The following is an 18459-nucleotide window of genomic DNA, read 5'->3' as shown; positions in this document are numbered from 1 at the left end:
AAATATAGCACTGTTTTTATAACATCCTTTAGAATATGACATCTTCTTCTCAAATGTTAGCATGTCTGCTAAAGTAGCTTCCTACTAACCACGCATCACTTCCAAACTACATTGGATTTTGGGTCACAGGTGCAGTATTTCCTCACTGTGTGGACCAAGTCCTGGATGCTGTTAGCGTTTCAGCTAACGTTAGCAGCTTGCTATTTGAGGAAGCGTACACTCTCCAAAGTCCTTATTGTAAAAGCCTAAAAAACTATGTGAGCAGCCAAGTAATAATATCAGAGTAAAGTAAAATAAGTAATAATAATTTGTAATCTTACCTTTTATCTTATCTTACTCTGAATACTAAATAGCACTACACTGCAATACTGTACACAAACGATGCTGTTTCCTGCTTTCCAAGTCCTCATAGCTCATGAATTGGTTATGTTTCACATGCAGCTTTGTTCTTACGCTGTGTATGTAGCTATCAAATGTAAGATAAGATAAGATAAAATGAGATAATCCTTTATTAGTCCCGCAGTGGTGAAACTTACAGGGTTACAGCAGCAGAGGGTAAATAACTCTTTTTACAAGACTACATTTTTAAACAACAGTTGGAAGCCAGAGACAACCTTTTCAACCAACTAATGGGGCTAAATGTAGCTTAATTAGCAAGGTGGCTGGGTAAGTACAGCTGTTGACATTTTAGCCGACAACATGAACGGTCACTGGCTAGAAATGAGTAACCTGCTCTTGTCTACCTCTATCTGGCAGCTATTCATTACTGAGAGTTTTGAGTAGTAAATCGGCCACCATTATCACAGCCGAATGCATATGTGCATAACAATACAAGAATGGAAAGCGTGACAGACATAGCAACAGGAACTATGGAAAGTGGGGCTTCGTGAACGATCAACTGTAACACTGTGTGCTCGGTCCCTTATAACAAAAAAAAGGTTTACTTTGTAGGAGCAATGTACAGGGAAAACAACACTAAACAGCAAATCACCACCTGTCTCTGATACTCAGACTGGTCAGTGTGTATTTGTGCACGAGTCAAGTGATTAACGTGGCTGCCAAAAATAGTAGATTGAAAATAAATAATTTACATGGGGGAAAAAAAGCCCTGGGCAGCTTAAGGAAAAATGAAAAAATGGACAGGGTTATTTTGTACCTATCACATTTTACCTGGATAGCAAGGAACAGAGCAAAAGCAAGGATCCAGACTGCTGTGGGCACAGTGGCCCTGGGATGCTGTTGTGCCAGTGGCATGCTCGGAAGAAACCTCACCACTCTTGTGCAATCACACCTGCGGATGAATGAGGGGAAGAAAACAGGTGGGAGGAGAGAAAATGCCATCAGTGGTGTTGTTTGTGTTGCATTAAAAATACATAATGTAGCTGATCCACTGTAGTTGTGAGGTGTGACAACATGGAACTATATAAGTGTGTGTGTGTGTGTGGAGGTGTGTTTTCAGTCCCACTGCTTTCTGCTTATCCTCTGTAAATGGTAAATAAATGTATTTGATCTGAAGGTAAATAATTGGCTTTAGGGGAAAACAATGAGAAACTGCTCAAAGGATTGTGGAATGTATTTCACTGTGCAATACCAAATAGTTCATATTTCCACTTGGGAGGAATACATAAATATTTCTCAGGTAGTTGATGGATGGATTTCAGCAGAGAAATGGTTTGAGTGATGTCGCTGTAATCCCCTCTCCATTGTATGTGGAAGTGAGAACAAGGACACACTGAAATAAAAGCCACTCGAAGGAAAAACTGACGTTGATCCTTCAAGCCGACAGTCACACATCAGTACAGCTAAAACGGTGCTGAGCTGAGGTTTGCCTTTAATGTGGCTATTTGACTTCATTGAGTTGTGTCACCATCAGTAGCCAAATCAAACATCTCACTCAAACTGTAGAGATCCATCTTGCAAAGTGTGTTGACAGCTCGTGGATTGAAAGTACGAGGACAGGACTGAAAATCACCTAAATGTGGGTGCGTTCAGGTGTCACAGCGGTACATTCGAGCATGATTCCCCTGAGATTTAGCATGTTCATTTCTGTATGGGTGGGCAGAAGACTGCTCAAATGGGAGAAAACAAATCTCACAAATGAGCCTCTTTCATGAGCACAATGCACCTCATGTTGGTGAGTCAGGCTACTGCTCTCGGCTGGTGCCGTTTGTGAGGGCCAGATGGAAGTCTTCTTATCACACCTAACTGGCTCAGCCTTCTTTTTTGATCGTTTAGGGTGGAAACGCGAAAACATCTGTGTATCTACACATGAATGAGAAAAAAAAAGTTTGTGTGAGTCAGGCGTCCTTTTAAGTTTGTCTCATCGAGGGAACATAAAAGGTGTGTTGTTGGCTTTCTTTTTTTTGTAATTGATGCATGGTCTCACTGTTCACACAGTCACACTTCACTCTCCAGATCTTTGGCACCCGCCTGAGCATCAAGGCAAAGTGGAACAACCTCGGTGTACGTGTACGAGGTTGTGTATGTGTGTGGTGAACAGAACCACTCACACAAAGGATGTTGACACACACAGTACATCATGAAAGTCCCATAGGGGAAAGATAGCTGCTGATCAATCTACAGCACGCCTCGTTTCAGACCAATTCTTTTAACAATGACTTTGTCCTTGACAGACTGGACTCCCAACAAATGTCTTCGCTCTACACTGAGGATATGGAACATTTTCTACGTTAAAACCCTCCCCCCTGTAGCATGCTGCTGTCTGACACGACACGAGCCGTTTAACTGGCGAATACACCAAACAAATGAGAAGCATGCTGATGATGGAGGAGTGCGATGGAGAAAGCCAACTGGAAGCTTCTTGTTCAAAGCCGTTAGTTAAAGCAGCGTCCGCTCGGCTAGCTTCAGTCGATGCAGCCTTAAAACACGTGATGATGATTTATGGCACTACACGGACGCTTCGTTCACTTCCTGGAGCAAGCATGGTGCAAAACAGCTCCCGGATCAACCGTTGCCACGAGCGATGCACCGATGTGGAGTTTGAGCCTGATACGATGTTTAGGATAAGAATTTTGCCAAAAGCAGATGCCGATATTTTTGTTGTGTAATTTATTATCCCCCCTTCTGTGCCAGGGGAACAATGAAATCTTCATCACAACAATAACCGTTGTAAATGTATTCAGCCCTTTATTATACTCTCTTTTAATGAGCACAAATCCAATCATATGAATGTATGAAAAAGTAACCTTAATATAACCTTCTGTCACATGAAAGAGATTATTTTGGGGGAAAACAGAATTGCTTGAAAGGGCATTTCAGCCTGCACTTTACAGTGTCTATGTAACACTTTTTAATGAAACATAAAGAAAATGTGAAGAACATTTTGAAAAGCAAAATATAAATAAATAAATGAACACATTATCTTTCACCTCTTAGTTTTTCACACAGAATACAATATTTTTGTGTTTCCATTAGGCGGAAACCTTTAGTAATGAACATGAGCCTCTATGAAAGAAAAATAATCACACAGTGCACCACCTCCTTTGAATATTAATGATAAAAGGAGAGGAAAAAAAGTCACTGGCAGCCTACGACTAAGTAAGATGCATGATAAGCAGCGCTCTTATCCAAGATGTGAGCCTCAGAGCTGAACAAAGTGGTCAGCAAAGTTGTTACGGCTGCCAGCAGCAAATGTCATCGAACTTGCTGAGAGGGCGATGACGGTAAACAAGGCGAATATCAGCTGACGCCAAATGTTCAGCCGATCAATTGGTCCGTCCCTGGTTGCCGTGATGTCGTGTCACTGCGTGTCACTAGAGCCCGGCCAATACTGGGTTTGAGGCCAATACAATCCACTGACAATGAATCTGTCGACTTTTGTTTTCACTAAACACATAAACATCATTTTGAAAAAGGATCACAGGATGTTAATAATTAACTTATAGACCGTTAAGAGACAATGACAATTGTGTTCTTTTTTTGTGGTACCTGAGCAAAACTCTGAGGGACAGCGTGTCACTTACATCAGCTCACCTTGAGTGAGCCTGGGCTATAGAAGTGAGGCTAGCTTCGGTGCTAACGCCCTTCACTTTAATCAGGACATGTTGTACACTGCAGCTGGCGGTAAATGATGGAAAAGCTTATCGTAACCGTTGGGCAGCTTGTTAGCATTTCAACCACAGCACCCGCGCGTGTGGTTACTATCTCGTCGGTTAGCGGTTAATGATCGGTTAACGGCTTTTGGTCAGAAAAATAAAGCAACACAAGGAGAACACTTTAAAGGTTTATAATCATCAAATAATTTCATGGAAAGAACGATGTGTTTTGGTACAGGGAAAACATTTTTTTTACCTTGAATAATCTACATTGTGCCTTTGACAATAAATGAATACAAACATTTACACCCATAAATACATAAATAAATGAGCTTAAAAAGCCCTACTGGTATTTCAGACGTTATCTACGTTAATCATATCACATTCTGAAGCTTCTTCTCTACGACAAAGGAAGCAGAGGTAAAAATAGATGTATCGTGAGATAGGAGGTGTCATGCAACCTTCTTATCTCACTATAGAAAAAAGTGAAGTCTTGCTTTAAGGCATAATGCGTTTACACACTTTCCAAATATAGATTCATACAGTGCATTAACACAACCCTATACATAGTTTTTTACGCTGGCAATGACACAAGTTGGAAAAAGTTTCAAAGTCACAGGGTTATACTTTACTCAATGGGTCATGGTGCAGGCTGATGCCCACGAGCATTTCATCGCACAACGAGAGGAGGTTTTTCACGGAGGCTCAATTAAGGACAGACCCACTCATTCATAGTGAAGAGAATCAACATGCTGCAGGCACTAAAAACTGGCTTAACTTACTCACTTTTATTTTCCAGCAGAGAGAACACGCACGCACACGAGCACATTATCCAACACGAAACCGAGTGCACTGATACATACGCCTTCAAATACAGTACTGCTGCATTCTCAGTCATATCCACAAATACACGCACACAGAAGCACATAATTACACTGTCATGTATCGAGTGTTTTTAGCCTTTCATTTTTATATCTCCGACTGCTTGATGGTAATTAGATCTGTCAGCAATCATCCTCTCAATCTAGAGACACTTTGGAAAATGTGCAATTATGAAAAATGGGAAGCCGCATAGGGAAAGTGAGTGAGCATGACAGTGTATGTGTGTTGCCACTTATTCACAGCTAAATATCGTGTGTGTCTTTGTCTGAGAATGCTCTGAAACAATACTGTCACGTTGTGTATTTTCTTGAGATAAATCGGAGGACTTCATCCCCTGTGGGGCCGAAATGAAACTGCCTGTTCCAATTATAATAAAAAGCATCAGGACACTTAATGCAGCGTCACAGAGGAGAAGGTACAAATATTCCTTCTATACAAAAGAGGCCACCCAACTGTAAAATGAACCCCGAAAAAAGCAACGTGCTGAAAAGTTGAATGGAAAAAAAGAAAAACACTTTGATCTCGTCGGTAACTTTTTTTCATCTTTGTTAGATTACATTTCTCTCTGAGGGGAGCTTTTGATAATTTTCTCTTGAATCTTTGACAATATCTTTCTCTTTCATCCCATCGTGGTTTACGGGCGGGAGAGTCGATATCAAAAGAGAATTGAATTTAAAAATGCACAGTGCAATAACACTGATATAGTAATCCAATCTTTGTGCGTAATTCAAAAAGAGTCTCGTCACAAGCTGTGGACCCACATGTGCTGCTGGGTAGTGCTCAGAGCTAAATGACAAAAAAGTGTAGCTCGACTTTTATAGTAAAGAAGGCTAAAAATACAGGAAAAAACTGAGAGAAATGTTTTTAAATGTGGTAAATTCTGGTAATGATATTTCCAATCCCTAAATAATCAATAAATGTATAAATTAGTGTGAAGATATTTTAATGTAGAATTCTAAAGGCTATCTTTTATTTAAATATAGTTATTAAAGAAAGTGCTCGGCGTCTCCACAGATCCTGGCTTAACAAAGTAAATGACAGATATTAAGAGAAACTGCTTGCTGGGAACATTAGCTATTCGAAAAAGACAATTAAACTACTCAGCGTTTTCCTGAGGGAGAAAAATAAACATTTACAGAGCAATACCATTACATTAGTGTCTGATCTTTCACAAATAGCCCCCAAAGGTGCACGAACAGTCATTAGTGCTTACACTCGTAAACACAAAGCATGCCCTATGTAATGTATCTGATACAGAATAAAGAAAACTGGAAACATATTGTGGATGAGGACAAACATATCCAGTTTGAGTTCAATGTGAAAGGATCTTGCATGTTTTGCATTTCTTCTTTTGGCTTTGACATTTGTTGTATTTAGTTGTCAACTCATTTTTAGAAAACAACAAAAGAAAGAAAAAAAATGCTACTGACCATTATTGTTGGATTCTTGAAGCTAATCCACTGAACTAACTACCGTTTCCTAACTACAGTTTCACCAACTGAATCTATTGCTAGCCAGCCTTGTTTAATGTTCAACATGTGTGTTTTGAACTAGTGGATAGGAGGATCCTATTGTTCCCCAGAAGAAAATCTAATTCTTAGAGGCATACATTTATTTCATTAGGGGTTTTGGTCCATTCTGCCTCTTTAATATAATATCATCATTGATTTTAGTTTTTCAGCCACACATTCTCTCCCCTGTTTCAGTCCCTTAAATCTGATGGGACAGCAGATGTCCCCGTCATGTTTCTTGACTCATCCGGAGATGACTCAGAGCCCTCATGCCCTCACGTGTTCCTCTCCTCCCTTGTGTTTTCCTTTGACCTCTCTCAGTGACAGCTTTCTTTCTAAAGACAGCGCACTGCACACCTTTTGTTTATTAATGTATCCACTGTACAGTCTGTGGCAGAAACAGCAACTATAACATCACACATCTCGCTGATGAACGCAGCTGAACCTCTTGACCCAGTCTGCATACTTCACATATTCAGCTGCAGTCATTCAGTGTTTAGAGAAGCTGGCAATTTTAATGAACTATGTTATAAGGTCACCACTGACTGTACGTCCCTCAAGCTGGAGAAAACCGTTCATTTGTTTATGCTATTCTAACTATTTACCAATGCGAGTGTAATTCAATGTAATTCGGTATCGTTCCCTTTTTTCTTTTCTTCACAGCTTTGGTTGTGTTTGGTTACTATGACACGGAATAAACACAACGTGAGGCGCTGGGCGCAGAATAGACGCTCTGAAATACGTGGCATTGCAAAAAAATTCAATGAAGAAATAACGTGAACATAGCGGTTCTGGCCGTAACCTGCAGTTGGCTCAAATCACAAGGCTTAATAGTGCTGTACAGCTTGTTCTCAGTTTTCACTGGAGGTGTGAAGAGGTGTCTTTCATGGCTCCTTGAGAGGAAGCAACAAAAAGATGACAGCTTGTTATTACCACAACAGTATTAACAGCTGCTGTAAGCGCTGCTCATCCATAATGATTCCCTCACCGCGGATGAGTGAAAGGACCCATGACTCGTGGGAGTGTATTGTGCTTGCAGCTTTTCAGCGAGGCCAAGTGGATGGTAAAGGTCACCATGGGTCAAGACTTCTCGTACCCACAAACTTACTCTCAAAACACCTTGTACAGATTGCATTTAGAGCACCATGTTGATATGATAAACAGACGATATATAAAGTAAAGTGTAAATTACCCTTTAAAAGGAGTTAGAATAAAATGATTAGAGGGATTTAATAATGAACAAAGGAGGACAAATGGCAAGAGGGTTCAGGAGAAACAGGAAAGCAGGACAAAAAGAGCATACTGCTAAATAAGCAAGCAACTGGTTGCTTGTTGATCCATTCTCTTCCTTTCAAATGTTGGTTGTCTGGACCTTTGTGCCGATTCCCACCACAGATCTATTGGCCCATCAGCGGTGAAGTCTGTGATTGTGGGTTCCTCAAGTGACACCAACATCAGTTTGTCTATCATCCCGTATACTTTCAGAGAGGACGACCTCCAATCTGTCTGTAAAGAGACTGGATTGCATGTTTTTCTGTCCGTATTCTTATATGTTAAAGAAGGTGGTTGAAACTGATGCCAACAACCAAAGACCCAGACTTGATTACACATTTCTCAAAATGGTTGCCAATGACAACCTGGTAACCCTCTCATCCATCCAGCCGCTGAATGCCTCCACTGCTCTCTGATCACCGCCTCCTTTTGAATAAATGCGTGTGTGGGTGTGTGTATCAGCAGTTAGGGAATCACAGGAGATTAACATCCCCATTGGATTAAGGAAGGGATATGCAGTGGAAAGCTTCATTAACTCTCACTGTATGTGTGTGTGTGTGTGTGTGTGTGTGTATAGGTGTGTGTGTGTGCAGCTCTCTTCCCATGGCCACAGGGCTTTTTAGAGTGTTGCCTCTCGACTAAGTACTTGCTGTCTGCCCGGCAGACATATGTCTCAATCTGTGTATGTGGTCTCGTTCCTCTCTGCCGCCCTCGGGGGGCTCAGCGAGAACCGATAAGTCAGCCTTGGGAGCAGCTCATTGCAACTATCCCTTTATGAGTCGAGAGGAGGACAGTGAAAATGTTTAATGAAGCGATCGCCTTCTGTAATCCAGCTGCGAGGGTAATCTCCAGTGCCTTCCCAGCTGCTGACACACACGGCCGCTCAGAGAGGCACTGTGATCACCAGCAGTTAGTGCGAGGGACGGCATCACGTGCTGCCTCTGTTTTAAGACGCTGCAGGCTGGATGTCGGTCTCCCGTCTGAACTGGTACCGGGGGGACGGGATCCATCCATCTGCTGAAGCCGTGCCACCGCTCTGCAGCGTCACAGCGCTGGGTCATTACGTGGAGTCGGGAGAGGGGAGGGCAGCCAAATGGACATTTATTTGCCGTACTCACACTTTCCATCACCCATAATTTTATTCACCTCTTTCAGAAAATGACCTTCCGTCTTTTTTTATTTGCCGCTCTCATTTTTCATTATCTCTAGTTGTCATTTTTGCCATCTTCTTTTATGTCTCTGACAGGCTTTTCATTTTCTCTATTTCTTTCTCTGAGGATTTTCCTAATCCCTGAAAGTAATTTTTAAACCTGTTCTTCTACAGACTGGTTAAATCAGTCTTACACTGTCAATAAACCTGAAACATAATTTTGTGGTTTTTATGCAGGAATCTTTTAGATATACATATACACTGTCAGAATAAATACTATACATATATTATATAAACATCCCATTGGTTCTTTTTAAGTATATACTATTTATATACAGTATATACCGCTATTTTTTCACATACTTAGGTACTGAATAGAACATTACATAATTCCCAACATTTACAAAGACGTTCAAATTCTTAATCAACATTCTCGTGTTTTTTGCATGTCTATTTATTCGGTTTGAACCCAGCATTTGTGCACATTTGCAGAAAAACAGTAAGCCACACTAATATAATCAGTGCTATACTATTTGAAGAATTAGACGTCAGTGGTGACGATGTTGGATTGTTTCAGACTCATAAGATCTAAACAATTAAAATATCTCCAGAGCGCCGTTCAAAAAAAAGATCAAAAGTCAAAATATTTAGAAAAGAGAAAAACATGCACTGGATTTTGAAAATGAAAAATGTTCAACTTCAATCCGTATTTATTGGCTTTTAGCATTTCAAAAACAACCCTTTGACTGCGGGTTTAAAAAGCCTCTGAAGCCTCGAAAATAATTATAACATATACATAATAATAACATATACATAATAATAACATGCTGTCAGTACAGTCCTAGTGCTTTACATACTTGACCAATATAGGTGATTCTGGTATGTTCACGCATCAGTGGCTGATTATCAATCTGAAAACCACACACTAAAGATGGAAAGACTACATTTTTCTCTCGCCTATGTTCAATGCCATCTTTCACTCTGTTTCTGTGGCAGCAACCCTTGTTAACAGCTCCTTACTCACCGTATGGAAGTAAAGCCATAACCTCCATTTGCACAGGTTAATGTGCAGCCACCTCAACACGAACACAAAACCAATACCAGGCTTTCTTGTGTGGGTGATCGCTCTCTCTCCCGTTCTTTTATTCTGTCTCCGTCCCTGCTTCCCTTTTAGCTCTCCCTGTCTCTCTTTCTTTCTCTACCTTGTAAATTGCACTCTGGCACCATTACAATGCTTTTTCTCATTATTCCCATCATTCTGACCAAATTGCCTTGTCTTTCAGGACCATTGGGCGCTGTTCATTGGCTGCTCCTGCAAACCGGAGGGCTGCACATGCCTTTTTCTCTTCCTCAGGGCGGTTTCAGAGCAAAGATGGGACCATGAAATGGATTTCAGTCTACAGCAAATAATACAACCTCAGGCCACTGATGACTGCCTGCTCCATGCTGCACACGGAGGCCGATTTATCAAGGAAGATGTAAACAAATGTTCACAGGGGGCACCGAGATATCATGCACCGAAGAAGTGCTCGACAGCATTCAATCTAATCAGAGAACTCAAGAATTCAAAACTAGATCCCACTAAAATACTCCTATAAAAACATTGTCTACATGGGGTATTTTAATGTTAGTACTCTGTGTCGTGGCCATTTGGCCGATGAATCAAAAACAAACATAAATCAAATTGTTTGCCAAGAGAATACATTGTCCATTCAGGAATCCGTTTTTCTGCTAATTTATTTAACTAAACAAAACAAGCAAACAAACAAGAGGACAACTCCTCACGCTGCCTCTCCTGCACTGGTAAAAAACCATAGGCCTACCCAGGTGCATGCTGGTCCTGTACCTGCCTACTCCTACATATAACCACAGGTGCCCACAGCGTTACCCAATTAACAAACACATGAACAACCAACAGACTAAGTATATCTAGACAACAACAACAAAGAATTCAACTAAACTAAAAACTATCAAAAGAAAAAGCTATCCTAATATATCAAACAATTTAACCTAAATAAGCAAACAACTAGAATAATTAAACAATACTACTTGTGAATAAAATAATTAAATACTAATATCTCTAGCTCCTACACTCTGTATGTAGCTTTATTAGGTACAGTATCTTAAATTAGCACATTAGGTACAGTATCATATTTTCTGATGTTTTTTTTTTTTATAAACTCATTTATGATGAGCTACATTAAATAATCTAATCCATGTCATTGTTCACAGCAAACATACAAGATCAAATCATATTTATATACATCCAATGTCAAAGCCAACATTACTATTACAAAGGTGTTGCTGATTGCTGTAAATTGTTTCTTTCTTCAAATACAACATTTGATGTTTGTGGTCGTGGTTTGTTAATTGATATATTGATGCATTGTATTATTTGATACATGTTCACGTCAGGCAAAGCTGAAGTTGTGTAATCTAAGAATTAACCAACTGTTCTGTTAGCTAAGGCTGTGGCCATTACTGCAGAAGTGGGCCAGCTGGCTCAGGAAAACCCTGTGGAGACTTTTATTTTGAAAGATAAAAGTGTGAGATGATCATAGCATCTTACATATCCATCCTCTGCTGCCCTAGTCTGTGAAAGATGTGCAATCAATTATAAGAATTGTGTCATTTATTGTCATGTTCTATCGTAATTGTGCTGTGTAGTTAGTGTCACCAGCATTGGTGAGCAAGCAAGCACCGTAGCAGATTGCAATTTACAATTTACACTGCGCCGTAGAAGAGAGCACTACTGTTTCCTGATCCTGCATGATCAAATCCAACTATTTATAAAGTTTATGTTGTAGATACCATTCATCGCTCATACGACAACATAATTTGAATGGTTACATTGTAGCTCAAGCTTCTGGGACAGATTGTTGCCCTCGACTCTGTCTTGGACTCGACTTGTGTGGTCTTGTGTGGCCTGAGCTGCAGGATTACTGGTCTCATTACACATTTAAAACAAAAGATATTAAAAGAGACAGAGCAAAGGAAGCATTCGGACAGACGGACTGATGAAAAGAAGAAAAGCACCGGAAAGTGGACAAGGGAGGTTTAGACAAAGGGCACCAGAGACACAGATGGACAGATGAGAGACAGAGCATGAGAGGACCGTTAAAAATGTAGAGAGGGAAGGTAAATGCTTACATCCTTTTGAGTTCAACCAACTATGAGTAAGGAGGGATTGAATGGATTTTCTTCCTCCCGCTCTCTCTCTCTCTCATTTCTGTTGCAGCTGAATACCCACTGTTCTTCTATTCTATCCTGACACAATACATGGCTTTTAGCAAACTCATTTTCCTTTTCAGAGCTGCCCGCTGGTTACTTTAGAATGGACAGAAAGAATAAAATAATAATATATAAAAGAAAGTGCTTGCAAACTAAATCAAAGGTTGCTTTGCATTTCAGGCATGCCATTTAAGCACATGTCAACAAATGCAGAATGCACAAAACAAAAGAAAAAAATATCTTATTCTTTCGTATTTATATGTATGTGTTTAAAACACATGTACAAGGTTTGCAGAGCTCAGTACGATTTTCCAATCCGTCTCTCCTCTATGTGGTACCTGCATAACACACGTCAAACAGCCTGTCAGTGCCTGAGTTTGACAGTCCTCCACCTCCCTTCAGTCTCTTCCCCTATATCTTCTTGCTCAGGCGTGACCTAAAACAAACAAGAATGGACTAAGAACTTCAAAAACCTCCTGCCTGTCACCTCATGAGCTGTTGTCTGTTTGTCTCCACTTTCTCGCCAGCCATTTCTGTCCTTTCATCTTCCCCTTTCAAAGGCTTCTGCTTCCCGCGGGACAGCGATGACAGCACGTTCTCCTGTACCTTTCATATACTGTGAATAGGGGGGGGGGGGGACAAGTCGGCCTCCTCCCACCTGTGCTATTGGGTTCTTTTTCCCTCTCTTCTGTGATTTGAAGGTGGGTTGAAATGACACACAAAACGCAGCAATAATCCGATACCATAAGCTGTGCGGAGACGATAAAGCAACTACGGAGGATCAAAAGGATTGACACGTTCTTCTGTCGCCGTCGTCTGTTCAATGCCACGACAGCGAGGGGAAGAGGAGGAAGTGCTCTCGGCGCTCAGTCGGGATTGTATTCAATTACCAAATAAACAGCTCAATAGCAGAGAACCACAAAAGGTGGTTTATTTTAAAGCTTGTGCCGCATTACGTCTTATTGACATAATCGGATCGGCCTGTGTTTGTGGCGACATTATCCATGTTTCTAAATGTTGTCTTGAAAAAAAACATGAATAATCTACTGTAATGGTAAGTATGTTTTTAAAAAAAAGGCTTGTTTGTTGTTGCTTGTTTGTATTATTTTGTTGGTAAATGTGATGGAATAAAAACATTATTTAAATCACTTGTTGGGGGGAGGGGGTGCGCACATCCGACTCTGCATCTACTTTATATCAAAGAAAAACAAATATTTATACCAACAGATGCCATTCACACATAAATGTATAAATCAACACAAGTTGCATCAGGTTAATGTTGCAACTTGTGTTACACACTAATACATGTGTCTGTCTCTAAAACGGGTTATTTCCGGTCTTTCCCTGAAACTACCAACATATCGTAACATATAGAAATAAACAGTTTGTCCCAGAAGTGTAGGATTGGTGGGTCCACCATTATGGACTGAGGTCAGGTGGAGTCACTCTGGTTAGGCATGAATCATTGGTCCTGCTAGAGGTGAACTCATCAGACTGGGATTATTGATTAAACTACAAACTCCAGGGACCGATTGTTGAGCCTTTCATTACTGATCAAGCTGAAGAGAGCTCGGTCACTTTAATCAATGAAGCCATATAACGAGTTTCAGCCATTGAACTGAGACACTTACACTCTGATTGGTCAAGTCTCTTGACAATCATTTTATGAGGACAGGCGCATTAAGGCCAGTGGATTTACTACATGTCCACGTACTATAAAATCATCTTAAAAGGTGGACTCATTTTATAAAAAGTTTTCTCTTGAATAAGACGAGCCCTCACCTGAATTCATTAGCAACCAGTGCAAAGGAGGACTTATCTAGAAATGTTATTAGCTTTAAGACACATCTTGGACTAGCGGCGAGCTGCATATGAGCTTTAAAGCCCTTATGAGCCCGAGCACAGCTTGAGATCCTGGAGCAGCGCTGCTCTGGTCATTTCACAGTCCAGACAGACGACTATGGATTATCAGGCTTTCTCCATTAGAGCCCCGGCAGACTCTTTGAACAACCTTACCGATGAGATCAAGCTAAACTTTGAGGACAGATTTTTTCCACCTGCAGTGTGCTGGTCTGCATCTGTTTTGTGTTTGTTTTTCTGACTGTCCTGTGCTTTATAGTACATATCTTAACATGAAACGATGAACAAATAAAGAAAGAGACAAAGCTGAGCGTGTCAAGCGTTGTGATTATTAAGCTGCCTCTTGTGGTAATGACGGGTTTTACTACATAGAAAAGATAATACAGCGTTTTTCTAAAAGCTATAATACTATTACCATACATTATTTATTGCACCTAATAATCACGGTACAGAAAGCCACTCAGGCATCAGGATCATAATTTAAAGAAAGGGTCAGGTTTTAAAGAGGTGGGGTCAGCCTGTTAAGACATCCAGTATTGATTGTGCTAACACAGGGTCAAATTGGAGGCCGGCTCAGTCAGATTGAATGGGTTATCTCTGTTCCAGGACATCAGATTGTGGTGCCATCAGTTCCAGGAATAGCCTGGTGAGGGGGGGGGGATACAAAGGTCCAGTTCATTAGCAGCGAGCCTGTCAAAGCAACAGACTGCTATGGTTACAGCAACATGGTCATAACCGGGCAAAAATATAATGAAATCTCAGGCGTATGGGAAAAGCTATAAATATATTTTTTAAAAAGCATCATGTAGAGGACAGCTCTTGTTTCCAAGTGTTAATTAGGCATTCATGTATTATTTATTTGTTATGAAACTAGGTCAGGGAAATCTGTGAAAAAAGTGGATGACATGGTTCGGTTGTGAGGTAATAAGGTCCTCTTCAGTTTCACCAGGTTACTCCTTAATGTCGGTATGCTTGGGATGCTGGAAGTAGACTCTGTACACACTTCATAGCTCAACGTTCATCACGCTTTTCAAAGAACTTTAGTCAAAGGATCTATTAAGAATATGTCTTTTGTAACCTCGATTTGTCAGGTTCCATAAAGAGTACGCATCTGTTCTTGTACCAGGTTTTGCTGCAGTGCCACTTTCTCTGCGTGGGATCAATAAAGGTTATCTTGGGGTCAAAGCAATTTGCAACATGATAAGCATGGTTTCATAGTCACGCATATTTGAACTCATGAATCCTTGAGCATATCATACAAGCTTGACTTGTAATTGTCAGAGATTTCAGATGATTTGAAAGAAATTCCAACACATTTCTTTAGTTAAACATATAAAGATTAAATGCCCTTATTGAGGTAATTTCATAAACTGACTTGCTATCTTAAATTGGTCATATTTATTGCCTGGTTCCAGCCTTAAAACACACAGAACAAAAAGGTTGGAAACAGTGTGTTCGGTGTCATATTACAAAAGCTGTCACAGAAAAAAAAGCTGAAACCCTGCCCTCGTAACTCCCTCGATGTACACGCTGAAATCCTGTCAGTGGGAGTTGAAAGAATTCACATTCAAAGATTTGAAAGTGGTTCTCAAGGGTCCGTCTGTCCTTGTGTTGCAGTTTATAGTCTTCTGTTTCGTATGATTTCCTGTGCCGGGTATCCACGATGTTTACTCCCTCCACACTGCCGGCATGCAGTCACAATGTAACACTTGTCGTTGACTGCGTGTGACAGTTGCAGACTATATTGGTGTGTGACGGAGATTTACATGCAGGGGGGTTTTATTCACACTGTTTTTCCAAATGCTGAATCCATCCGGACATTGAATTTCTAAATCTTGTCAAACACTCGAGATGTGATCGGTTGCGCTGAACACCTCTCTCTCTGGATCCAGGAGCTGTTTGTACTCTCCTCGCGCTGCAGCCATAATCAGGACAGACACCGGCACACAGACCATAATCCCCATTGATTAGAAAGCTCAAATCAAAGGCTTCCACTGCTGTCACTCCCACCTCTTGTCTCCACTCTGCTCGTGCTGCTTCTTTCCCTAACCCCTCTTGGTCCTCGCTCACTTCTCAACGTCTCCGTGTGGACGTTTCTCTCGTGTTCCCTATTTCCCGTCATCCATATGTGTGGCCTCATCCTTTGCAGCCGGTTCAATAGCTACTGTGTGTTGTCAGAGGGGGTGTCATTCCCCTATTAACCGGAAGCTAAGCTCAATCATAACACATCGGTTAAAATATTCCGTTCCATTTAGGCAAATGTCTTTCTGCGTGCTGGACCACACGGGGGTTTAGTAGCCGAGTAGATTCCAGATCATTGCTGGTGCTGCGGGCCACTCGCCCTCCCATGTTTAATGACTGCAGGAGTCATAAAACGGTTTAATCAGTGGAAAGGTTAACATTAATATAACAACAATTGGCCGTCCCCGCCTCTCTTTCTCTATTTTTGCTTCCTGTCCTTGTCCATCTTCCTATAATCTGCGATTCCCCTTTCTTCAGGCTTTCCATTCAGACAATGAATATGTTATATCCCTAAACAGCTTCCCTCGTTCATTCGATTCTCAATTCTCTTCTGTGGGAAACAAATCTATGAATATATTTGCAGACACACCGCTGCACTAGGATGTGTGTGCTCTTCGGGCGTTAACCTCATAGATGTAAGATCAAACCACTGATCTCCGAGCCTGCAGCTAAACCGAGCCGTGCGCAGACACGGCATTACAAACCAGCTCAAACCTCCAGGTAATGGACTCACGTCTGATGATTGAAAATGTACAGCGACTGCTGCGTTGGTTGCTATGGAACAATGTATGTAAAGGTTAATATGGAAGAGCAATTAGATCACAGCTGTATGGAGAAAGAAAAACAGTTCTGCATACTTCAAAACAAACTGCAGCAGAGACTATGTGGGAAGCAATGGTCATGGAGCATGCACTCATCAGTGAGCTCCTCATCATCTTCATTATCCAGAGAAAATGTTGATATTGAGTTTGGGCGCTTGGGGACGTACCCTGAGGACGGTCCTGATAATCAATGTTTCAAAATTGAAATCTGTGTGGAATATATTACCAGTTCGGTGTGTAAATAAACAGAGTATAAGTCGTGTACACCTATTTTGTCAAATCCCAGGGCTGAAAATGTAATTAAGTGATCAAAAATACCCAAGTTGTTAACCTATGCTTAATTAGGCAGAGGAGTGTGGCGTACTCCCAAATCAGCGAGCGCAAATGAAATGCGCCAAGAAGCATCGCACATTAATCTAACCGAGTAGAGACGTTGAGTTCAAGTTACTCTTTGCAGTGAACAAGAAGACGGTTATGACGTAGAAAAAAAAAAAGAAAAAAAGAAATTGAAGAAAAGAAACAGAGATGAGATCTAACGGATCTCCAGGGAGGAAAAAGACTAAATGGCTGATTGATTACATGCTTTGTGATGCATGTTTGCACTATAGGTGACGTTTAATGTCAGTTTACTGAAACAATCCTGTTCAAGGCTGCATTTAAACACTCAAGTCCACATTTCTGCATTTAAACTGTAGAGCATCAGTTTTGTCTGTCTCGGTTTGATTCTAAGCTGTAATCCCCGTCGAGACATAGACAGAAAGACAGATAGAGACGTGTGTGTGTTTGTTTATGTGTGTGTGTGTGTGTGCGCCCATGTGACAGGGAAGTGACAATCCATTTGTGTTCCTATTAGACCAGCAGTTATGGTGATGAATACATACATGGAATTTAGCCCAAAATGAGGGCTAATTGTCTGATTAGATGTGCTTCAGGTTGATAGATGCACAATAAGCCCATGCACATAAAGCAGTCATTAAGGGACATTAGACCATTAAATTGAACATTACACCATAGCTAGAGGGAAAAATATGGATGTTCATTAATGCGTCTCGTGTGCCTGCATTTGTGTGTGTGTGTGTGTGTGTGTGAACACATTGTACCTTTTCCGTGAGCACTTTGTTCTCGTGTTGCCAGTCTCTCTCTGACTCCGCACCTGTTCTGGAGAGGGGACGGATCAAATTAGTATTACAGCAATTACACATTTGAACTGCTTTCTCACTGACTAAACAATACCATTCCCTGGAAAGAATTAGAAATGCAAATTGCCTTTCAATTCAATTCAACGTTGTTATTCGACACAGGCAATTTGATTTTTGGACAGGTAAAAGCTTGGTTGGTGGTAAAGAGGCACATTATGTAGAGCCTCTAACATGGCAGAAGTGTTTAGTAATTACTCCCACACACTACACACAGTAAGATCTTTACAAAACGCCAGTGGAACATTTAAGCCTTTTCAAGTCTCTTTTCCAAAATCTTGGCATTATGCATGAGCTAAAGCACCAAGATATTGCAGATAATTAGCAACGTAAGTCAGTATTTATATGCAAAGGGAGAATAAAAGCCTCCGATGCCTTTCTTATATAACCATAGAGGAACAATGAGGCCTTTCAGGAAAACATAAGTCACACACACACACACACACACACATGCACCTA

General features: G+C 40.8%; 1 protein-coding gene across 1 annotated transcript in view; it reads right to left on the bottom strand.

The window, feature by feature from the left end:
* Positions 1 to 17946, bottom strand: part of tnr (tenascin R (restrictin, janusin)) — an 80702-nt gene extending 62756 nt beyond the window's left edge. The window contains exons 1-2 of the mRNA XM_034555006.1: positions 17905 to 17946; positions 1171 to 1291 (exon numbers count right to left, since the gene is read on the bottom strand). Of these exons, the coding sequence (XP_034410897.1) occupies positions 1171 to 1254 (84 nt within the window). The 5' untranslated portion in view covers positions 1255 to 1291; positions 17905 to 17946. The remainder of the gene's footprint in view (positions 1 to 1170; positions 1292 to 17904) is intronic.
* Positions 17947 to 18459: the final 513 nt, after the last annotated feature.

The sequence above is a fragment of the Cyclopterus lumpus genome, chromosome 17, assembly GCF_009769545.1.
Source record: "Cyclopterus lumpus isolate fCycLum1 chromosome 17, fCycLum1.pri, whole genome shotgun sequence".
NCBI classification, from domain to species: domain Eukaryota; kingdom Metazoa; phylum Chordata; class Actinopteri; order Perciformes; family Cyclopteridae; genus Cyclopterus; species Cyclopterus lumpus.
This window is presented reverse-complemented; position numbering and strand designations above follow the sequence as displayed.